Source organism: Hevea brasiliensis, chromosome 3 (genome assembly GCF_030052815.1).
Source record: "Hevea brasiliensis isolate MT/VB/25A 57/8 chromosome 3, ASM3005281v1, whole genome shotgun sequence".
Classification (NCBI taxonomy): Eukaryota; Viridiplantae; Streptophyta; class Magnoliopsida; order Malpighiales; family Euphorbiaceae; genus Hevea; species Hevea brasiliensis.
In genome coordinates this window covers 18,316,385-18,342,028 of record NC_079495.1, presented here as the reverse complement: position 1 = coordinate 18,342,028, position 25,644 = coordinate 18,316,385, and the positions used below count along the sequence as shown (strand labels likewise).

The 25,644-nt window shown below is 35.6% G+C and overlaps 1 protein-coding gene across 1 annotated transcript; it reads right to left on the bottom strand.

Moving 5' to 3' along the window:
• Positions 1-2,903: 2,903 nt before the first annotated feature.
• Positions 2,904-25,644, bottom strand: LOC131178334 (proline-rich receptor-like protein kinase PERK10). The gene is made up of 3 exons (XM_058143293.1): positions 25,223-25,644; positions 24,325-24,511; positions 2,904-3,020 (listed from the first exon to the last, which is right to left on the bottom strand). The coding sequence occupies exons 1-3, from the start codon at positions 25,642-25,644 to the stop codon at positions 2,904-2,906; spliced, it is 726 nt and encodes a 241-aa protein (XP_057999276.1).

The window sequence follows — 25,644 nt, the reverse complement described above, 5'->3', positions numbered from 1 at the left end:
CAACTCTTAAAAGTAAGATGGTGTGATAACCTCAAAGAATTGCCTAGGTGCCTACAGAATATAGTATCTCTTCAACAACTTGTGATTGAAGATTGTGATGGATTGAGCGAAAGATGTGAACGTGGAAAAGGTGAAGATTGGTCCAAGATTGCTCATATCCTAAAATTGTTCTTGACGGTTCTGAGATCAATTCGACGGATGATTCTTCAACAAGTGAAGATTAGGTACGTATAAATTTCATCTAAAATTGTTCTTATTGTTAGTTTTGAATTTAAACTGTAATTTTCCCTTTTTTTTCTTTTTAATTTATAGGGGTTTGCATGTTTAGGAATTTAGCATTTTAGATTGAAATTACTTTTCCTTTATGATATAATAAATTATATAAATGGTTGAGCTACATGATAACCTTCTTCTGCTCAATTGGTTTTCAACTTTTGTTGCAGATATCATGGCAACTCTGCTGAAAATGCCAACCGCTGAATGTAACAATATATGTAATTGATGTTGTGCATGTGCTATGTTGTAAATTGCCAATACATGTGTTTTATATTGTAAATAATGCTTATGAAACTTGTTAATCTACTATTTGATCTCTAAACTGTTGTTTCTTTTACTTTTATATTGTAACTATAAAAACTATTTATATTTGTGATAGTGCTTCATCTTTGTTTATGATCAAGTCCTAAGAAATTTTGCTCATGATGGAAAGATGGTTATTTTCTCTGCTCACCAACCTAATTTCGATGTCTTTGATCAGCTCGATGACCTCTTCCTCCTTTCTGGCAGAGAAGTTATTTATTTTGGAGAAGCAAAGATGGCTACAAAGGTGAGCTAAGTTCAAATTTGAATTATATTTGTTCAATAAAAGAAAAAGGTATAGTATCATGTTTGTTAGGATGTAAATGAATGAAATATAATGTCAAAAATTGATTTTCTAGTCCATATGCATACTGTTTTATATCACAGTTGTTCGCTGAAGCGGCGTTTCCTTGTCCAAGAAAAAAGAAATCCTCCTGATCATTTCCTCTGATACATTACTTCAGTCGAATGGTGGCTGCTTTAAAGTAAACTCAAGACAATTTGTAATTTAACAGTTTGTGCTATGTTTCCACCAATACTAGTTAATTTGTTTGGAACATTTTGTTTGGAACATTTTATCTTCGGGGATTCCTAAGTCAACATGACTACATCAAAGATCAAGACAATGCTTGTCAAGAAATACATGTATGTAGTTGTATGTAGTTCTACTTATTCAACAAAAACAAGGAAAAGATTACAAGAATCACGTGCATTCATAGGCGGAACCACATTAGGGCCAAGGGGGGCACTGTGTCACGGGCCCAGGTTTTAGCCCTCACTTGGAACTGTGTGGCACTTGGCTTGAACTCTTTCAAGACAAGTCAGCCAAGAGAATCTGTTCAATACGATGAATATATTAGCATGGCTTGGCAAGCCAATCGGGAAAAATATCACAAGCATCACATTTGAACAAGCATCTCAAGCATAATAAAGAACAAGGCACCAGTATATCAAGAACAAGCTACTTCTTTCATTCATTAGTCACAATCGATACAATTAAGTTAGTTGTCCATACATCACTTGTAGGCAAGGGGGGAACCTACAAGGAGTAGCAGGACAAGTACTCACTATGCCAGTGGCTAGCTATAATGGTCGCTCCATGGTAGTCAACTTGTCACTCCCCCCTAAAGAGCATTAGGAACACAATGAGGTGTGACAGGAGGAGACATCACTATGCTTAAGCCATCACACCCCAAAATTACATAAGTAGAAAATAATTATAAAATATCCCCTTTAGTCCCTGAAATTTACATATTACTACTTAAACTTTCTAACCCCCTAACATTCTCCCCCACTTGAATGGTCGACGTCCTCGTCGACTAAGCTTATGGCAACTCTTCAATCTTCTGTGCATGTGGTTGTAAGATACGCAATGGGATACTGCCTCATTAAAAAACCTTGACCAAGTAAAACCCAGTGGGAAAAAATCCTGGTGAAGGAAAAAGAGTGCAGTGCGTATTTATAACTAGGATTGCACTTGCAAGAACTCTCCACTGTACTGCCTTTTTGGTTGGATGTCTATTTCTAATTTGATGAGGTACTCCTTGTATGCCTGACGCTGGTTGCTTTTGACAGCTTGCTCTGGTAGGATTTTTTCTACAGCTTGGTTGACTAGTGCTGTGTGAATGAAAGCTAATCTGGCCTGTTTATCACGGCTAGGATCCATCTCTTCTGCATGGTGTTGCTTTGTACTAGTAGCATGGCAAACTGATTGAATCTTCATCCATTTTGATAACTCTGCTCTGCAAGTTAGCTGGCCGACCCCGATAATCAGTGACATTGGCTTCTTATCCTTGTGAATTAGTCTCTTATTTTGATTGCGAAGGAGGTGTAGTTGGTCTGGTAGTCGTATCATCGTCATTTGATCTTCAGCTTGCAATTCTTGTGGCTGTTGGTTTTCATTTGCCCAATCCTTCATCTGATTTGTTGCTTATTCTAATTGGGCCCTTACCTTCTCTCCATTTTGATCCCACTCCTTTAGGAAGTAGGATGTGGTGTGATCTCTACTCTGTTGGGATGCATAGCTTAGGAAGTTGACTTGCGTCTTCCGGAACACCTGGTTTGCTATAGTGCAACAAGTAGCCAAAGTATTTGTTAGTTAAAAAGGTATAGTAAGAAGTTTAAAGATACTTATACCATGTTACACATGTGGTTTTGGGTTCAATCTTCCCACACACATTAGTTTCTTTAAGCTTGCTTAACACCTTCCCCGAATTGGAGAGAATCAATATCACTTTCCTTTCGCAGATGGTAGTATAACTTGTAAGCATTGCACAAGGTCGGTCTCCTTTGTTCGGTAGTTAGTTTCAGCTTTTTTTGCTTCTCTAAGGCTCTACAGAGCATATGGTATCTACCATCAATGGAGCACTATCTTCTTCCTTTGTTCTCTCTTTGGGGACCTTTCTCCTCTTCTTGGATGGCCTTTTAAGGCATTTAAACACCTTTGTAGGAACATTATAAGACGCAATGTACTCCAACACAAAGAGAAACACTTTTGATATTCTAAGCTCAGCTACTGTTAAGTTGTTTGATCTCTAGTATTGATTATTCTACAATCTTGCACAATAGTGTTCTCTTCCCCAGTTGGTTAGCTTGTCTCCCTTTATTTCTCTAAGAATGGAGTTGTTTTTGGATTACTCCCCCACTCAAAGCCTTGCCCCATTTCCTCGGGTAGTTGTCTCAACTTTTCTATCATGATCGAGCTCTTATTTAGCTCCTTCACTTACATCTCATTAACTCATTCTTTGCCAAAGTTTCACATCTACTTTACCATACCCTTGCTATCTTAGCATGAGAGTCACAAAGGTCCTCACATATTCCTGGATTGGATCTATCTGTTGTATCTCATTTAACCCGCATTGTGTGTTATGTGCTACCTGCATAAGGTAAGGATGGTGCATCCAGTTCTACTATTATTCCTTCCACTTTATCATGCCACCACAGTTTGCCCTCCTTTAGCTAAATACATTGGCACTATCTTTTTTTAACCTTTCTCGCATTGCGAGTACCACTAAAGCCTTTGGTTTCGAAATTTCCTCACATTAGGATTACTGGTAGTGCTTACCAGCAGTTCACCTCAAAATTGTGTTCTCGGTCTCCTCGACCTCATTGCTAATCTCGACCACAGTCCCTACAAGAGAATTGTGAGGAGTGGTAATAGACTTTAAATTTTCCACAGTACCTTTTTTTACATGATAGGCCACTGTTTTAAGCTCTTGCATATGTTCTCCAAGTCGCTCAATTAATCCTTTCCTGCAAAAGAAATAGGATTTTAGATGGCCTCAAGCTCTATTGGCTCACCCTCACCCTTGGAAAGCATGGCTAACATAGCCAGAAAATATTTCATGTAAGCATGGGATTTTGGGAGGCCTCAAGCTCTATTGGCTCACCCTCACCCGATATAGCTAGGCTATTACAGCCAATGATATTCAATTTTCTCATTGCTCAAAGAGCGAGGCGGACTGACTCAAGCTTTATTTAGCCAGCCCCCTCAAAATTGTCATAGGGTCATTACCCTCTCTCCAAAAGATGCAGCTGATGGAGTGTGCAGCATCCCACTTGGGATCATTACCCTCTCTCCAAAAGATGCAACTAAAGGAGCGTGTAGCACCCCGCATTCTCAACCAATGTGTAACTCAGTCACCCTGCCTACTCCTCTCAGAGCGCTTGGCGTGACAATCAATGGGAGGAACTCAGTCACCCTGTCTACTCATTTTTAGAGCGCTTGGCGTGACAATCAACGAAACATCCATTGCCTTTAGTGAAATCACTTCGATCCCTTTTCTCTAGGGTGGTAATACTTGCACAGTAAATTCCTTCATGTTCTCCATCATTCATGGATCAGTGGTTGCTCTGATACCAACTGTCACGGGCCTAGGTTTTAGCCCTCACTTGGGACCATGCGGCACTTGGCTTGAACTCTTTCAAGACAAGTCAGCCAAGAGAATCTGTTCAATACGATGAATATATTAGCATGGCTTGGCAAGCCAATCGGGAAAAATATCACAAGCATCACATTTGAACAAGCATCTCAAGCATAATAAAGAACAAGGCACCAGTATATCAAGAACAAGCTACTTCTTTCATTCATTAGTCACAATCGATACAATTAAGTTGGTTGTCCATACATCACTTATAGGCAGGGGGGGAACCTACAAGGAGTAGCGGGACAAGTACTCACCATGCCAGTGGCTAGCTATACTGATCGCTCCATGGTAGCCAACTAGTCACTCCCCCCTAAAGAGCATTAGGAACACAATGAGGTGTGACAGGAGGAAACATCACTATGCTTGAGCCGTCACACCCCAAAATTACATAAATAGAAAATAATTATAAAATATCCTCTTTAGTCCCTGAAATTTACATATTACTACTTAAACTTTCTAACCCCCTGACACATTGGGCCCCCCTGGAATTTCTAGATTTTTTAGGGGTATATTTGTAATTTTACTAAATTAAGATGTAAGTATCACTTTTTTTTTTTTTTTTATCCTAGACTTTGATAAGCTAATACTTATTATTTTACACTACTAATGTATGGTTAGTGGACTAAACAGTCCATTTTCTGGCCTAGCGATAATCATAGGTTATTTTATTTTTTATTTATTTTGTCTCCAATTATCTATAAGGAGAAAAAAAAAGTTCTTATCCTTTTAAGGGGATAAGGTTCTTAACTGCTTATCATTATAATTGCATCCTTAATCATATTTTTTTAAATCAGGAGAAAAAGTACAACATACGTCATAATTATAATCAAACAAAAGTATAATTATGAAAACAAAATCTTTTTTTTTTTTAAATAAAGTCTATACTTGTGCACCAAAGCGTGTGATAGGAGATTAACCATATATTCCTTAGATTTATATTTTAATATACAAAATAAAATTGATATTAGATTTATATTTTTATGTTGTTAATTATAAAATTGAATTGTCAAAGTAAAATTGATCATTAATCTTATTAGTTACATGAAAATTCACTTCACAATAGGATAGGAGATGAATTATTACATGATTGTTTGATGAATTACATTGAAAAATATATATTTGTAAGTATTGATAAAGAAGTTATTATGATTAATTAGATTTCAATTAATAAAAAATAAATGATAACCATTGTAATTTACTTATAATATCTTATTAACTTCTTATTAGAAATTCTCTTATCAACTTATGTCTATTTCATGTATGTTATTTTTATAAATTACATATTTTAATTGGACCCCCTCAAAGGAATTCTTACCTTCGTCACTACATGCATTGTATGTAGTTTCTACTCAGTAATTAGATTCTAGTCAGTAGTTTATTTTTCATTGGTTTCTTCAATCAATCTTGACATTAAAATTTAACATTAATTAGAAAAAAGAAGACAAAGTAAAGGTTCTCCACCTTGGCACTGTTAGCATAATTACAGCAATTAGCATGATTATAGGAGATTTGTGTAGCATAATTACAGTAATTATTATTCTTGTCTAAATTAGCTCATATTCTCATGTATAAATAGATGTAATATCTCTGTAAATAAGACATAGATAACTACACAATCCTTTTCTTCATTACTTGTATTCTTTCTTCTAACATGGTATCAGAGCCGTAAAACTTTTATTTCTAGTTTCTGGGTCTCTCTTCTCTCTCTACAACTTGTTCTGGTTCATTCTTTCATTCCTGTTATTATACCATTTTTTTTTCCTCATCTTGTTATCAATGGAGAAATCTGATATTTCAAAACCTATTGCAACAGTTCTGACTTGTTCCAACTATAATCTTTAGGTTCAAGGAATGAAAAGTTTTTCGATAGGTCGCAAGCTTTGGCGTATTGTTACCGGAGATATCACTACGCCGACAAGAGAGAACGATGAAACTGATGCAAAATTTGCTGACCGTCTTGAGGATTGGGATAGTAAAAATCATCAAATCATCACCTAGTTTCGCAATACCTCTGTCTCGTCCATCCACATCCAATTTGCTAATTATGACTCTGCAAAAGAAATCTGGGATTTTTTGGCTAATCGATATCAGATCACTGGACTTGCCCACTATTATCAGTTGTGGACTACTCTTCATAATCTGAAACAAGAAGCAGGTCAATCTGTGAATGATTTTCTTGCCCAGGTCCAACCCATTTGGAATCAAATATCTCAGGCCAAAATCAATGAAGATCATCTTCATCTCATTCAAGTTCTAATGGCTTTTCGATCAGAATATGAGGCCATTCGAGCATCCCTGCTACATCGAAATCCACTCCCATCATTAGATACTGCTATTCAAGAGATTATTTTTGAAGAGACTCGTCTCAGTTTGGATAAAACTCCTCAATTTGAAACTGCTCTTGCAACTACTCGATCCTCACATCAGAAATCTGGCAATCAACTTGTAAGAATTGTAATCAAATTGGTCTTGCTTTTGCACATTGTCCTACTATAGAATGCAGATATTGTCATGGTTACGGTCATATTCTTGAAAATTGTCCCACATGCCCTCCAAGACCAAAAGGAGGGCATTCTAAATTCAAGAATGTCTCAAAGCCTGGATCTTCCTCTGTCACTACTGTTGCTGCTACTGAGGGTTCTACTGCCATCACCATGAGTGATCTTGAGGTACTATTCAAACAGGTTATCTCTTCTAATTCTCCTGCTGCCATCTCTGCCACTCCGGGTAATTCTTATTAGCTTTTTGACTCTGCATCTTGTAATCATATGACCACTAATCTTAAATTCTTGTCTTCTACAAAACCTGTATCTTCCTTACCACCAATCCATACTGCAAATGGTACTAAAATGAACATCACGCATACTGGTCATGTGTCTACCTCAAATCTTCATCTCCTTGACACTTATTATATCCCTAATTTGGCACTTAATCTTATTTCTGTTAGTCAGTTGTGCGAAAAAGGACTAAATGTTATTTTTTCTCCCTATAGTGTCCAGGTACAGGATCCACAAACGGGACAGATTCTTGGGGAGGATCGCAGAGTGGGTCGATTATTTGAGCTTGCATCTTTACATCTTCCTCAGAGATTTGTGTCTGCAGCTACAATCCCTAATTCCTCCATTCACCAATGGCATCTTCGTCTTGGTCATGCTTCTGCCAGTAAAATTTGACCTTTAATTTCTCGTGGATTATTAGGATCTATTAAGTTTGAGTCATTTAATTATTTAAATTGTCAGCTTGCAAAACAACATGCATTATCTTTTTCTCATAATAATACTACTTCAGACACTCCTTTTGGTTTAATTCATTCTGACATTTGGGGTCCTTCTCCTATTTTTTCAATAAATGGTTTTCGTTATTTTGTGATATTTATTGATGATTATTCTCGGTTTACTTGGATATATTTTTTGAAATATCGATATGAGTTATCACAAATTTACATCACATTTGCAAAAATGATTAAAACTTAGTTCTCTTGTGACATTAAAATTCTCCGAATAGACAATGCCATGGAATATCGAGATTCTTCTTTACTTTAGTTTCTTAGTCAACAAGGCACCGTTGTTCAACGTTCTTGTCCTCAGACCTCTCAATAGAATGGGCGAGCCGAATGCAAGCATCGCCATATTCTTGATTCTGTACGTACTCTTCTTCTTTTTGCCTCATGTCCAGAAAAATTTTAGGGAGAAGTAGCTCTTCATGCTGTTTATATTATTAACCGTCTTCCTACCTTGGTTCTTCATAATTTATCTCCTTTTAAAAAGTTATTTGGATAACCTCCTGATTATTCCATCCTTAAACCTTTTGGATATGTTTCTTTTATTCTTTTACAACCTCATGAACATACCAAATTAGAACCCCGTGCTCGTCTATGTTGTTTTCTTGGTTATGGCATTGAACACAAATGGTATCGTTGTTGGGATCCTGTTTCTAATAAGTTACGCATCTCTCGTCATGTTACCTTTTGGGACAATACTATGTTCTCTTCTCTTTCCAAATTTCATCACTCTGTCAATACTGACTCTCTATTTTTCACTGACTCCTCCAAAGAGCTGTTTCCAAGTCCTGATCCAGGTGATTGTGATGTGCTCAATATTAGCCCAACTACACCTACCCCTATTGAATCTGCACCAGTTGTTAATCCAGTACCTGCGCCTGCATCTCCTCCTAGCACTACTCTTCGTCGTTCTACCCGTGTAAGAGAAACTCCTCATTATCTTTCTAATTTTCACTGTTACTCTACTATTGCAACCCTTCATGAGCCTCATTCTTATCGTGAGGCAAGTACTGACCCTCTTTGGCAGCAAGCTATGACTGACGAACTTCAGGCTTTAGAGAAAACTCATACTTGGGATTTAGTTGATCTTCCACCAAACAAGACCCCTATTGGTTGCAAATGGATTTACAAAATCAAGACCTATTCTGATGGAACTATTGAACGCTACAAAGCTCGCTTAGTAGCCAAAGGGTACACTCAAGAGTATGGTATCGACTATGAAGAAACTTTTGCTCTAGTGGCCCGATTAACATCTATTCGCAGTCTCTTAGCTATTGTTGTAGTTCGTAAATGGAAACTTTTCCAGATGGATGTCAAAAATGCTTTTCTTCATGGTGATTTAACAGAAGAGGTTTATATGCATCCTCCTCCTGGTTATCATTCTCCTCATAAGGTTTGCAAACTTTGGTGAGCCTTATATGGATTAAAACAAGCTCCTAGGGCCTAGTTTGCCAAATTTAGTTCCACTCTTGCTCAACTTGGTTTTCTCTCTAGTCCACATGATTCTGCATTATTCACTCGCTGAACTGACAGTGGTATTATTCTTCTATTGCTTTATGTTGATGATATGATAATAACAGGAGATGATTCATCTGGTATTTTAGAGTTACAACATTATCTCAATCAGCATTTTGAAATGAAAGACCTGGGTTCTCTCAGCTATTTTTTGGGTCTTGAAGTTTCTCAAAATTCTGATGGCTATTATCTATCTCAAGCCAAGTATGCATCCGACTTACTTTCTCGAGCAGGCATCACTGATAGCAAAATAGTATCAACTCCATTAGAGCTCAATTGCAAACTTACACCTCTTGATGGCACTCCTCTTGATGATCCTACTTTATATTGACAGCTTATCGGGAGTCTTGTTTATCTCACAGTTACTCGACCTGATATTTCATATGCTGTTCATCTGGTCAGCCAGTTTATGTCTGCTCCTCGCTTAACTCATTTCTCTGTAGTACTTCGAATCCTTCATTATATCAAAGGCACACTTTTTCATGGTTTGCACTTTTTCGCTACCTCCTCCCTAGTATTATCTGGCTACTCTGATGCTGATTGGGTTAGTGATCTGACAGATCGTCGCTCTACAACTAGTTATTGTTTCTTCTTGGGTAATTCTCTTATCTCTTGGCGTAGCAAAAAGCAAACTGTTGTTGCACATTCTAGCACAGAATCTGAATATCGTGCTCTTACTGATGCTACATCTGAATTACTTTGGTTACGGTGGTTATTAACTGATTTGGGTGTCACTCATTCTTCTACCACAATGCTTCATTGCGATAATAGAAGTGCCATACAGATTTCTCATAATGATGTATTTCATGAGTGTACCAAACACATCGAAATTTATTGTCATTTTGTACATCATCATGTTGCTCATGGCACCATATGTTTGATTCCTGTTTCCTCTGTCAGCCAAACTGCTGATATATTCACCAAAACACATCCTCCCGCTTGCTTTCAGGATCTCTTAAGCAAACTCAAGTTGGCACCTGTGCTACCACCTTGAGTTTGAGGGGGGTTGTTAGCATAATTACAGCAATTAGCATGATTATAGGAGATTTGTATAGCATAATTACAGCAATTATTATTCTTGTCTAAATTAGCTCATATTCTCATGTATAAATAGATGTAATATCTCTGTAAATAAGACATAGATAAATACACAATCCTTTCCTTCATTACTTGTATTCTTTCTTCTAACAGGCACAATGGTAAGTTTTCTTTTATGTCAATAGTATGCATAGGTGCTGGGCTCTCGTTGGGAGAGGAAGATGTGCTGGGTTTCTATGTCGCTTCGTCTCTTGGAGGCTTACCTTTTGCCATCAAGGAAAACAAAGATAACAAATAATACCTACACTACCCCTGTTCTTGAAAAGTTTGGACTTGGATTCTAAGATAGTGGTATATTAATTTTTTTTTTTTGTTGAGATTTGTTTTATGTCCCTTTGTAGAGTGGAAGACTTTAGCCTATGGGTCTTTTCATAGACTCTCAGTTTGGAAGTCCTCATCCACTTTCCTTTTGGTCTGCTCCAACTGATTGTGTGAAACGGAACATCGATGGCTCTTCATGAGGGAAACCTGGTCCCTGTTCCATTGGGGGTGTTCCTCCATGATCACAGAGGTTTATACATGTGTGTCTTTTCTAAGTGAAGCAAATTTGGCTGCCGATTATTTAGCTAGCCAGGGTGACTCCCGCTTGTCTTCACAGCTTTGTTTTAGAATTGCTTGGATTTTGCTGTGCCTTTGTTGATCTGATATGACTTTAGTCTCTTTCAGTTCTTATTGGGGCGAGGAGGTTACTGCTGTAGGTCAGGTCTTGTGGGGAATGCCTGTTGGCATGGGCTAGGTTGCAGCTCTCCTCATCTTTTGTATCTCTCTTTTTCTTTAATGAAATTTCTTGCTCATAAAAAAATTAAGAAAATCTAATCCTTTGATGGCTATAGTAAATGCCGTTGGTGTTGGTGCAAGTCAATTATTAATTAATTTGGTTTTTTTCTGTGTGCCTGTTTCATTGAGCTATTGAGGTGCTGGTGTATGTCAATTACCAGTTTTATATGTTTAGTGGTTGCTACCACTAACATTGGATTCCTAAACCAACAGCTAATTACAATGGCTAAACCAAACAAGTCTTAAATTTTGCAACTATATATCACAATGCATCCTAAGCTACGAGGGAATCCTTGAGACAATGTATGGGATCAACCTTCATCATTATAAGCGGTGCTTTTCATAGCACTTTAAGCATAAGCGATTAATTTTCTACGCCATGAGAATTCTCCACATAGGAGATTTGGCTTTCTTTAGAATAAATCATTTGTGAGAAAATTCAATTAAATTCTCACAAAATCATGCTTGATTTTGATCAGCTCTAACTGAAATTAATATGTTCATATGATTATGTTGTCCATGTACTCTATCTACTCTATCTCTCTCTCTATATATAGTTCCAGAGAGACAAGGGGGTGGTTGAAAATGCCTGCAGATTCCATCGTTACATATATCCTAAAGAGTCACTATGTGACCTATAAGAAATTACATAGGCGAAGCTGAAACACTACCATATGTACAAGGTTGAAGGAAATACGAGAATGGAATTTAAATTTAAAATTGCTTTGGGAGGTCTGCATGTCTAATCTACAATGCAGTGTTTAACAATAAGAAGTATCATTGTGAGAATTATAATGCATTATTTGGCTATAACCCTTTGTCAGGAAAAAAACACTGGTGACTGCAAATTCATTGCTTAGAATACCCTCTCATTTATTTGCTTCAATAAATTCTTTGCACTCTTTCTTCATTTTGACTCCTGATACAGTTCTGCATCATCAACAGGGAACATTTTAAAGCAGCCAGAAATAATAAACCATGTAAGCTAAATGTATATGAACAAATGGAAGGAAGAACAGAAGGAAAACCGATCTAAAAGGCATACGGATAATGAAAGAGGTATGCAAATAAAACAATCAAGCCAACCTGAGCATCTCCTTATTCTTGAAGAACTGCACACAAGGTGTACCTGTCACACCCTACCCCTCTGTAAGGCATAACATGATCCCGTAGTATACCTAATGAATTACCAACTCCGTCTACTGATAACCCATTAAATACACTACAAGGGATTTTAAAAACTTTTCTTACTTCTTTTGTAGTGGTGAGCACTATTTACAGGTGTTAATGACTTTGGTGAACTGAAGTGAAATAACTAACTCATTTGGTTTATTTGGAATTTCTGTAAAAATTTTGGCAGAGTGCCATCGTATTTTGGATAAAAAAAACACTTCAATAATTTTCCAATCTCAACTCCAATACATTTCTCAACACAACAATTTATCAACTCAATTCCATAGAAATTTTTCAAAGTCTGAGATAAGGAAATATAATACAGCTTTTACAAGTCAAAACTCATAATTATTTTACAACTTCAAGGTACAATTTGAATTTACAAAAACCAAAAACAAAATGTACATGTCATACATTCAAATGCAAAATATTGGTATACTCATTATACCAGAAATCCTCATTGGATGTATATGCAAAGTTATCACGAGACAATGTCTCAACATTTACCAAATACAATTTCAAATCACAATTCATAAGTCATGTAAATAGTGGATACTTAAAATCATAGTTAAATTCAAGACAATAAATGTCAACAAGAATTTAAACTCCATTTGTCAATATCACAATAATTTTCAATAAGTCGATCATGGTTGAATTCAATGAATATGTCAACAAGAGTTTAAATCAATTTCACAATCTCACAATACATAATAACGCAATTTAGTCGAATAATTTAAGAATACGGTTGCCAATTCATTCACAACTTAAGCCATGACACAATTTTCCGATCAATGAAGCAATCACAACCTCACTAATCGAAATCAATGAGGAAGGGAGCTAGCTATATAATGAGTACTCATCCGATCACCTCAAGGAAAATAAACGATCACGACTCCATAAATGGAGAAGGAAAATAAACGATCACAACCCCATAATTGGAGAAGGAATGATACGATCACATGCTAAGTGTGAACACAAAATCAATTCCAAACATTTTATTCAAATGATTCGTGAGAATCCAATAAATTTCCAAAGTCATAATTTCATTCACAAAATGGCAACACAATTCATAATTAACTTCGATTTTCACAAATCACACTAAACTAACTTTCCCACAATTTCAAACCATTTACAATGCTTTTAATCAATAAGTATCCATCAATGTCATTCAAACAATTTTTCATCAAATCATTCACAATATTTCTAAATCAATAAGTGTCCATCAAACTCATTTACACAATTTAAAACAATAATATACAAATAGTCAATATTTATTTCAATTGAAAATAATTCAAAAGAAACAGTTGTTGTGCACAAACCTCTGATATTTGTCTCCTGGTCTTGACTCTTCTTTCCCTTTTAGTCCTTGTTAAAACACAATTAGAAGTGTTTCAGTGCTAAATTAATTTGCCTCTAACGATAAAGTACGATAAATAATACACTGAAAGCAAGTATATGATAAATCACCTAATATACCGACCCTCGATGCGTTCTAGGTAAATTAGGTTTTAGTGTCATTAATATGTCACATTCGATAGGGTTTTAGGTTTGGTATGTTTTACCAAAGTCATTTCTTTGCTTAGTGCATTTTAATTCAAATTGTTTGACCTAACCGACAATCTATTTCCTCGGTTTTAAACTACAAACTTGTAGATCTAGGTCTTATGGACTGCAAAATTTTAGGTCAATCCGAGTTAAGTATACCGAGTTATGGTCATTATACTATTGCTGGTCAAATGGTACCATTTTAGGTCAATTTTAGGTCAATTTGGTCAACTCTGGTTCGGCCAGTTTTTGGACCCGAACTTGTGCAAGTTGTTTGACTTGCTTATGGTCATTTCTGGGCTTTGGTGTCTTCATAAGACTTGTAGGTATGGGTCTTAACTATTCTTGGTTAAAATTTCAGGTCAATTGGACCTGGTTTGAGTGAGTTATGGCCTAAACACTCACTGCTGCCCAATTGGTCATTTTTCAGGTCCTAATTGCACCTAATCCGAATTGGTCATTTTTTTAGGTCACCTTGCAAGCAGAATTTTGGTATGGTTTCTCAATGAAAGTTGGCACATTTTGTGCCTAGTTTCACCTCAAATTGGTCTCATACCAATTGAGGTTACACATTTAAGGTTATGGGCTAAAATGTACACTGCCCTCAATATGCATTTCACACCCCACTTCAAACACACATATACCTTGCAATTTGGTTCACTTCCCTACCAATCTGTTTTGGTACATTAACCACAGTATAATCTACTTTACATTAACATTATTTTGGGCAGATTACCATTACCCTCAACACACCAAATATAATTCACATTTACAATATCTCAATACCATTACATACACACCTAAACACCACTAATTCTCACATACACTTTACACAATAATTTCATACACATATCCTTCATTCCTTAATGCCACAATTCTGCCAATACTTCCATCAATACATACAATTATGCAAGGGTTCCCAAGCTGCCGAAATTGTCCTTCAACACCACATTGCCCTACAATCCATCAATTCTCATCCAAGTGCCAAAATCACCATATATATGTGAAACAATTCATTAGGATATTAATTTACCATGATCAACATTATTTCTCATCAATTATATGCATAGTATCTCATCAAAAACGTGACTCATGACTGTCCAAAATGAAAACAACAATAACCCTTCAAACTCAAAATTTTCCTTCACCAAACCAACACCCATAACATGAACATAAACTTTAACAAAGAAATTCTAAAAAATGCAAACTTACCTTTAATTGTAACTTGCTAAACCTTCACCAAACTTCTCAAAATTGGTATCAATATCTTCCTTGTGATGTGTAGACCATTTTTCATAAAGCTACTTAAGGGATTGGAGTTGAAAATGGGGAGATAAGAAAGCTTGCATGAAAAATGGCTATGGAGGATTTCTTTTCCTCTTCAATTCGGCATGGGTTATGGAATGAAGAAGATGACCCTTTTGAGTGGGAAGAATCTGCCCACTAATGAATATATTTAACCATTTTAATGTTCTTAGTGGTCCACTAGCAAAATTAAATCATATTTTAAGCTAACTTCCCACTTATTCCACATTTAACCCATGATTTTAGCTATTTTCTTTAGGTACCACCAAATTAATTTTTCATTTCATTTTTTAAGTGTAATATTATTTATTTTTAATGGACATTTAGGTCAAAAGACAATTCAGGGTGTTAAATGACCATAATGTTGCATTCCGATTTTTTTTTGTCTGTTTTCGATTTCTCACTTTTCTTTGTACTAATTATTTAATTTTTCTTTGATCTTTCTAATGATATTTATTCTTCAATAAGGGTCTATTTATATTCTAAAATGTTTTCCGTTCCCCATCGCTAGGTTTCCACTCGCTTAACTTGATCACATTTCTATGCTATCATTTTTCCTTTGTTTTTCTTGTACTTTCTTTTCTAGTATTTCATTATTTTATGTCTCCTCACTCACATTGAAGTGTGGTTCTAGGCATCCTACAACTTAGGGGTGTTATAACGAACCAAGAAGAAGGAGAAATCAAGAAGAAGGAGAAATCAAGAAGAAGGAGAAATCAAGGACCAATCCTTGAAAAGAGAACTAATTCTCAAGATATTGTTGATCTCATAAAATTTGTCATAACAAATATTGTCCAATAACAATAGAAGCCCCAAGTCTTATTTATAAAATTAGAAATCTCAGTCACATTAGAATTTTAGAACCCTAATTTACTCTTAATTAGAAATACTAAATTAAATCAAAATAAACTAAAAAATAATAAAATTCCTAAATAATAGACCTAATAAAAATAAAATTCCTAAATAATAAAACTTTTAAATTTCCTAATTTTACATGGAATATAATTCCTAAATTGTATCAGGAATATCTTCTTCCTATTTTGCATTATTCTTCCCTGTTTAGAAAAAATGCATCCTCGAGTCTTGAAGTGCGACAATCAGAAACTACATTAGGAGAACAATCAACTCTTTATTCTTGTATGTTAGCAAGAAGCTTAAAATCAAGCACTTCATGCTTTTCATTGCATCTCTAAAAGGATCTTGACAAATAAAATCAAATGGATTAACAGTTGAAAGGCACTTCAAATCAATAGGAATAATTTGATTTTCTTCAATCTCCACTGAAGTTTCCACAAAGTGATCTTCTTTGTTCTGCAATTTATTCTCCTCAAGCTTTGCTTTTGCATTTTCATCAACTTCTTACTCTGGAATAGGGTCTTCAATAGGTGTATGTTCAATATTCAAATCTTTAGATTCTTTGATCTTAGGTTCTTTAGGTTGCTTATTTTCAATTTCATCTTCAACCTCAAATTGCTTTTCAAATTCAAGCTTCTCCTGTTGTTGGCTTGCTTGTTCAAGACTTTTTGACTTGATATTTTTAAAACTTTTTACTGTATCCAACTATTCTCTCAATTGGAATAGGTGCACTTCTTTCCATGCTTCAAATTCTTCAAGTTCTTTACGCTTAACTTGTTGATGGGCATGTTGATCATGATACCCATTTTTACATTCTTCAAGTGCTTTCTCCCTATATTGTAATATTAGTTGAATATCTCAGTACTCATCAAATAAACTACCAGGAGCATAGTTAAGGCCTCCATACAATCAATCAAATAACACAATTTATCAAGTTGTTCATAATAATCATCAATTTCATCTTGTTTTCCTTGAATGGCATTCCATAACTCATCTTGTACCTTAGAATCATCAATATCATTTTTTAATCTTTCAGTACACATTATGATTTCAAATTAAGGAAGCATACCTCATTGAAGAAAACTAAAATTTCAGCAATTTAGGAGTCATTTTCATTGGAAAAAAAAAAAAAGAATCCAACAGATTCCTTGACCTAACCCAATGGATTTTTATAGCTGGGAAGTCGAATAACAGTTCCAACAACAAAGATGAGCAGATCCATGACTGGAGAAGGGCTGAAGAGGGTCAGATGCCAGATAAATCTAGAAAACTTGCAAGTCTAGATTCGGGTCAAGATCTAACCCGATCAGATCTTCTTTTCTGAGAGTTGCAAGCGATCGGAAAGGCTGTGGAAGGGTCGTTGGATATCACCAGTGGATTGGCGGTGGCAATGCTTGGGTTTGATGGCTGGATGGTGGTGTATGGTGAGGTGTGATGGGTTAAGCTGTTTCTCAAAACTTTTTATTTTTTGTTTTTTTTAATAGTAAACAAGGCAGAAAATTTTGCACAGAGTAGAGGAAAATTTTGAGGGCATAGTGGAAGGTCTGAAAGTTTGTGAAAGCTTATGGAAATTTAGATTGAATTAAACTCTGATACTCAAATTGATGTAGAACAAAGGGAAAGAACCAAGAAGAAGGAGAAATCAAGGCCCAATCCTTAAAGAGAAAACTAATTCTCAATATATTATTGATCTCTTTAAAATTGTCACAACAAAGCTTGTCTAATAATAATAGAAACCCTTAGTCTTATTTGTAGAATTAGGAATCCCAATCACATTAGGATTTTAGAACCCTAATTCAATCCTAATTAGCAATACTAAATTAAACTAAAATAAACTAGGAAATAATAAAATTCTTAAATAATAGACCTAGTAAGAATAAAATTCCTAAATAATAGAACTCCTAAATTTCCTAATTTTAAATGAAATATAATTCCTAAATTGTTTTAGGAATATCATCTTCCTATTCTACATTACCAACATTGAGTTCAACTCCACTTATTTTTAGGCTATTAATAATTTGATATTAAGCTTTTAATCACCTTTACCAAGAAAAGTGTGCAATCGTTCTCATATTTCTCTGATAGAAGTGCACAGCCTCTATGTGCTTCCAACTATTTTGCACCTGATGGTTAACTTTTTAATGTTCCCATGGCATTTTTCCCGAATAAATTTTAACAATTGTCCCTGAACTTATATAGTTGTAACACTATAGTCCTTTAACTTTAAAATGTAACATAAAACTCCTTAAACTTTCAAATTTTACACAGTAAAATCCCTCTGACTTTCAATTACTGATTTTTCAGTTAGAAACTGATGTGAATAACTTTTGCATGGCACTTAGTCAACATTTCTCTCTCCTCTCTTATGCAAAGTATAAAATTATTCTCTTTACGCAAGAAAAATTATTCTGTCCATAGAGAGAAAAAGGATTCAATTTACACATAGCTTGAGAAAGAAAAGAGAAACATTGACTAAGCTCTATGCTGGAACTGTCCAGGTCAGCGTCTAACTGAAAAACTGGTAATTGAAAGTTAGAGAGATTTTACTGTGCCAAATTTGAAAGTTGATGGGGTTTTATGTTATATTTTTAAGTTGAGGGACTGTAATATTACAACTAGATAAGTTCAGAGATAGTTGTCAAAATTTATCCCATTTTTCCCCTCTTCTGAATGGAGCAGTATGCCGACCGAAAACTAAAGGGGTAAGTTAATAACTACATGGAATTCAATCATATTGGAAGGTTGAGGTGTTGATTATGGTAGAGTTAGCATCATTGAAGTTCATTAGTGGCTCACAATATGTGCCATCTATGCCAAAACCAAGTTTATTTGCTTCTTTCTACTCTCTAACAGATGTAGACTGTGACTTATTGAGTCAGAACTAAAGGTTCTTTATTAGTTGGGTCATCATTGAAGGACAATCTTCAGCTCTTTTTTGCCATCTTTGTCATTGCTAGAGTCAAATATGATGGTTTAAATCTACAATTAAATTTTGTGACATTTAAATGCTGTGGCCATTCTTGTGTCGAAATTTCAGTCAGTTATATAGTTATTGCTCATCTAAATCAATGATCCAACTTGACATTTAAATGTCTTGATCCAATTACTTGACAGATAATATGTTAATCATAAAAAACTAAAATGAGAATATTTTGACATTATTTGACTTACCTGCAGCTTATATATTTGCAATGGCAAGAAATAAAAATTTGAACATGGGAGAAAGGAAAATTGCAAAAAAAAGATGTAGAAGAGAGCATAGCCCCAAAGGAAGATTTCTTGGATTCAATAAATCTCTTAGCTCCTAAGACTCTGCCCCTTACTCCATCAACGTGAGCTTTTTAAATGGATATTAGAAGAGAAGAAAAGTTAAACCCAAGGATTGGAAGGAGAAGAAATGAATTGACTATGGCATTCTAAAAGTCTTGGCAAGTAATACAATAAGATTCCATATTATTTGATCAGCATCACAACAATATGATTTGTTAAATATGCAAAATGGTTTCAGCATTTATATTGCCATCTACCACTTCTAGGTTTTGAAGGTTTGTCATCTTCACAGCTTACAAGTCTACGGCTGTAAAATTTTAATTGAGCAAGATAACATGTTCCAACTTCTAGCTATTTTACAACCCAAATAACTCCACATAATATATTTTACAGATGGAATGGCACGATAACCAAAGTCATGTTCAGCATATCATAGTAGCAAGGCCAAAATATGATGGCAGTGAGATGTAGATGTTGCCCAGAAAGTTGGAAATAACATACCTTGCTAAGAATTGGCTTCAAAGTCCTACATGGACCACAAGTTGGTGCTATATATAGTACACATATCAGCCGTGGACTTTCATGGTACAACTATCATAGAGCATCTTTGAGAGAAAAACAAGGAAGGAAAAATTAAACAAATAAGCTTCAAACTAAGAATAATTTAAGAATCAAATACATGAAAACTTAATGAGATATTGAATAAGACTAGCACAAAAGTGCTCAGAACTCACCATTAATGAAACTTTACGTTAATCGTGAAATAAAAAGAAGAAGATCGCATCTGTAAGTGTAATGTCAAAGCCCTCTTGAACGTCTCTGTCGATTGGTTCCTTCTTAACTGATGTGGCCCAACCGCAAGTGCACGGGTCGTACAAGTAATATAGAAAAGATATCGTTCCCACGAGGAGTTGTGTTAATGATTGAATTTTTTATATAAAAAGTTGACTAAATTGAACTATTTTTGAAATTAAAGCAATAAATTGATGGGTATTGGAGTATGAAATCTATATGTGCAAAATTAATAATCTATTCAACTATGTAATTATTTAACTAAATTTGCATCAAATTAAAATAAGCAAATTCAAATATGGCAATATTTAAAATGGCAAGTAATTAAATTCAATTAGAAATTGACAATGATAAAAAGGCGATTCCGGAGTTCGGGATTTCATATTCAAGCTATTTTGGGATTTTAAATTGGTTATCCAATCTTGTGGAACTTACGAGTTTTAAGGAGATTAATTCTTAAATCCTTTGAATACCCTTTCGAGTGGGACAAAGAGTGCCTTAATCAATCTAATCCTACTTTCGTGGAGTTAGAGTTAATTAAGACCCATTAAGTTCTTTAATTAATCTGTGAATCCTCTTAATTCTTAGTCTATTTCTAGATTTAAGTTAATTAAGTCCAATTTCTTGATTATCTATCACAAGGTTTTCTCCTTTCGGTGCCTCAACTATGGATTAAGAACATCACTTAATGGGATCCTACACTAAGCATGTCATTGAGCACACAAGAAATGAATAAAACTCATTAAGACCAAAAAATATGGATTACCCAATCAAAGTCCACAAAATATCTCAAATATTACATCCCTTACTCCAGAATCAAAGTAAAACTACTCACTATCCATAATATTTACAAGATATTCTGAGTTTATATGGAAATAAAGTTTTAATCCAAGCTAAGAAACAAGAAACCCAATACTAGAAAGGTAGGAAAAATGTAAGAAAAGAAAGAAATCTCCAAACCTGGTTGGAAATGGTGTGGGAGATGATTGTGACTCTTCAGCTGCTGCCTGCTCCCTTCCCTTTTCTTCCTCTCTTTTTTTTCTCTCCTTTCTAAAATGGGATAAGGGGCTATTTATAACTTTTTCTAACATGGAGCCCTAAAATGGTGTGTTTGAGGTGTGATTTTCTGAGGGAATCTTCTGCCAGCTCATTAATGAAGTCTTTGTGGGACTGCATAAGTGGACTGCATAAGTTATGCAGTCCCTTATGCAGTTTTCAGCTGGTTTCTGGCTCTCTTATGTGAAACTGCATGACCAAGCGCATAAGTTATGCACAATTCCGTGAGATTGCATAAGGTAGGCGTGAATCTACATAAGCTATGCACTCTCCTTATGCACAATTCGGTAGGTATTGGAACAGTGTTTCTTCTCCTTATGCAGATCTGCATAACTTATGCGGCAAGTTATGCGCAATTTAGCCAATGCATATTTCAACTTTGAAACTTGTTTTTGACATCTTTGACTGTAGAAATTACTCCTCAATGGCAAAATTTCTTTTTAGTCCTTCAAAAACACCATTTTTCCTACAAAACAAAGTAAAAATCACAAATTAATCCAAAATTAATAACTATGAAAAACTAACTAAATAACTAATGAAATTAGCTAAAAGTGACTAATAATCAAATAAAATGGCTATGAAATTAAACCTAAATTATTATGCAAAATGTATGCATCAAATACCCCCAAACTCAAGCTTTTGCTTGTCCTCAAGCAAACTTTAAAATGTGATGCAATTTTTTTTAGGGGTGCCTTATCCAAAGAGCTATGAAAATCACCTATTAAAGTAACTTAACACACCTTTAGCCATACCAGCAATCCATATACCCATCCTTCAAAATGCAAAGAATCTAATGCTTATCCAAGCTTTCACCGCTTAGCCATTAAGTCAATTATCAATCAAAATTCCCAAACCAACCAATCAAAAGAGAGAGTCATGCTCAAAAGGAATTATAGGACAATCAATAACCAAAGTGTCTCTATATAGAATGATGGAATTAAATGAATGAATAGATAATTTTCCAATCCCATAGGCAAATTCCCTACTCCTATCTCCACTAATGTAGCAAGTACTATTAAGAGATCAAAGGTCTTTTTAGGGATGTAATGGGGCCATGGGGTTCAAAAATGAGGCTAAGAAGAAAAATGGGTAAAAAGGATTCAAAGCATGAGAATATTTTCAATCTTGACAACATAAGGTACACTTCTTATTTTATTATATTTTTTTTCTTTTTCTCTCTTTTTTTTTATATATATAGAGGGGAGAAATACGCAATGAGAATTGTCAAGTGCTAGCATATTTTACAAAACACATAAAAATGGAGGGACATTTTGATACTTTAAACTTGTATTTTGTATTTTCTTTTGATGATTGTCCCTAAAATTGCCACCCCCAAACTCATTTCTTTTAATACTTTGGGTGGATTTCTTTCAATTTGAATGACAATAATGAGAAGCACATATACTAGCACTTTTACAAGATGACAAGCATTTCTCGTCCCTTTTATTGTATATATTTTTTTTCTTTTTCTCTTTTTATTTATTTATTTTTTTTATTTTTTATGTACCTAATATTATAAATAATTATTCTCATGAAAAGGGTTGGAGTGTTTGGTTCCTTGGCTAGGTAGCAATAAGGGTTTCAAGAAAAATTAGGAATAAAAAGGCTCAAAGGGGTTTGCAAGGGTCAATTTTAATTAGGAAAAGGGCCAAAGGTTTAAAATGAGAAGGTTTAAATCAAAGAATGCCTAATCATCTCTCTTTTCAAGTACAAGCTGGTATTTCGCCTTGAAAGGTTTAGAAAATTTGTTTTAGGATTGGTGAGACATCATTTGACTACCTTATATCCAATAACTCCCTCTAAACACTCCAATCTCTTAAGGACTAGTTGGGTGGCTTTTTGGCTAAGAAGATATAGGCAAGGGATAAACACTTCAAAACCTTGCACCTTTAGGAAACTTTCAATCCACAAACCCAACTAAAGGTAAGTCAAATCACTCTCATAGGCAACTTTTCAATACTTAAGGGATTTGGCAAAAGATTTTAATGCATGATGCATGATTCCTAAAAATGAGCAATGCATTAACTAAATGGAGGAAATCTATTTGTGTGCAATGTGTACAATTTCTAAGTGATGTATAATGTGTGTGTAAATGTGTTATGTATATGTATGTATGGATGTATATGTAAAATATTTACAGTGTATGTAAATGGAATGGGGTGAGATGTTCCTATACTCAAAATGTGAAAAATGTAGCAAAAATCAAAATGCACACCCCCAAACTCAAAATTGGACATTGTCCTCAATGTCTCAAGCAGTGCATTATCAAAACTCAAAGCAAATAGTAATTACCAGGAATTGTGAAATTTAAGAGCAAAAAGAAAAAGTTACCTGGTATAGAGCAAATGAGAATTCAAGGATTAATGGTGATGCATAAGAAGCTGCACAGGTTATGCATAATAAAATGTTGTACAGAGCAGGTGCATAAGGAGGGTACATAAGCTGTGCGGTTCTGCATGAGTGGCAATAAGGACTGCACAGGCTATGCAGAACATTTGTATAAGGGGATTACAGCCTGTGCAGTTCTGCATGAGTGGCATAAAGGACTGCACAGGCTATGCAAAACATTTAAATAAGGGAATTCACAGCCTGTGCAGTATATTCAAAAGCTGCTACATGATGATTAGCAAGAAAAAAAATGTGCAAACACCAGTAGAAGCATGCAAATATACACAGTGTATGGACAAGTATGCACAAAAGGGCAGTAAAGGCAATGAAAATTAATGAAAAACTAATGTAATAGCCATCCAATAGAACTTCAAGAAAAACAGAATTCAAAGCAAACTAAAATTGTTTCAACATATCTAAAAAGAAAAACTCCTACAAGTTTGAACAAAAGCAAAATAGAAACTAATCTAATTCTATTATTTTGCCCTTGTCCAAAGATGCTGCTAAAGGACTGGTTGGAGCTGGTTGCTGTCGAAGTGATGGTTCTGGAGGAGGTGGCATTCCTAGAAAAACCATGAGCTGCTTCATCATCTCTTTTAATTCTTTCTGCTTATCTCTGGTTTCCATGACAAAATCAAAGAGTTGATCATGACGATCCTTGAGGGTATCAAGACCAGATTCAAGCTTTCTATCCACAAAATATATATCATCACTAAGCCTTTCAAGATAGGTGAATAAGGCTTTAGTGTTGAAGGGAGGAGGTGCTGTGGATGAAGAGGGTCCAGCTGCAGAAGGTGTAGGCTGTGCAGAATCTGCTGGGATGTCCTGTGCAGACTGAGGGGGTGGTGTAGGTTCAGTAGAATGCTGTTGGACTGGTGGGACAGATTGTGCCTCTGGTTGTGCAGTGGGTTCTGTGTCTGCTGCTGGTTGTGCAGTGTCAGAAGGTGGCAAACTGAATCCAGTTTTGGATAGGTGTGTGGCATCAAAATATAGAGTGTCTGAAAGTGCTGGTAGTGGATGCTCTTCCGGATTAAAACCAAAATGCTTGGCTATAACAGTTATGAGCCCACCCATGACTATGTCACCTATGGATTTGGTGGCAATATGTAACACATGCTCACAAAAGAAGTAACCAGGAGAAACTTTGACTTTGTGAAAAGCACACCATAGCATGAACAATTCAGATTTTCCAACAGCACCAGAACTAGTCCCTCTGCCCAAGATAGTGCTAGCAATAAGCCTATGGATAAATCTAAGTGCAGGGTCTAGTATTTGAGAGGTCTTGGATCTGCCAGCAGAAAAAGTCTGAGGTTGGTTTGTGATAATCCTCCAAAACTGAGCAGCATTCCAAACACCTTTGTTTGCTACCTCTACCCCTGTATATGGTACCCTAAATAGTCCATCAATTGCAAACCCAAAAATGCTATGAAATTGGTCTAATGATAGCTCTCTATTTTGCCCCAAACATCTAAATTTCATAGTTGGCTTGTAATCTATCTCATGCAATTTCAGGGTAGCAGAGAATGAGGAAATAAATTCCAAAACTAGAGCTGGATAAACTATTTCTTGCTTATGCACAAATTCCATCCAACCCAAACCATCAAGGTAGGCAACAACATTATCAAATAAACCAACTGATTGGAGGGCCTCTGCAGAAATGTACCTAGTGGGTTGCACTTTCCTGTCCTTAAGTCTCTTAAAGGTTGCCTTGTGAGCTGCATCAGGAAGGGGCCAAGGTAGTTTTGATACCTGTGTTGCTGCTGATGTTTGCTTTTTGCTGGAAGAGGGTGATTTGGCCTGTGGGGTAGAGGTAGAAACGCCAGCCTCATGTCGTGTGGAGGTTGAAGTTTTGGGGTTTTTGGGTGGAGGCTCTGATAATGGAGTGGTGGGTGGGTCTTTGCGTTTTGCAAGAGGAGGTGCAGAAGCCATGGGTCGGGTGGATTTCGACCTGATTTTTCTCTTATAAGTGGCTGTGGGAGGTGGTGGAGGGGTTTCTTGTGGAGGGGAATCAGGGTTAGGAGGCCGCATTGCCAAGGGCGAGACTTGGAGAGGGGAGGTTTGAGGAGAATGAGGAGGTGAGTCCAT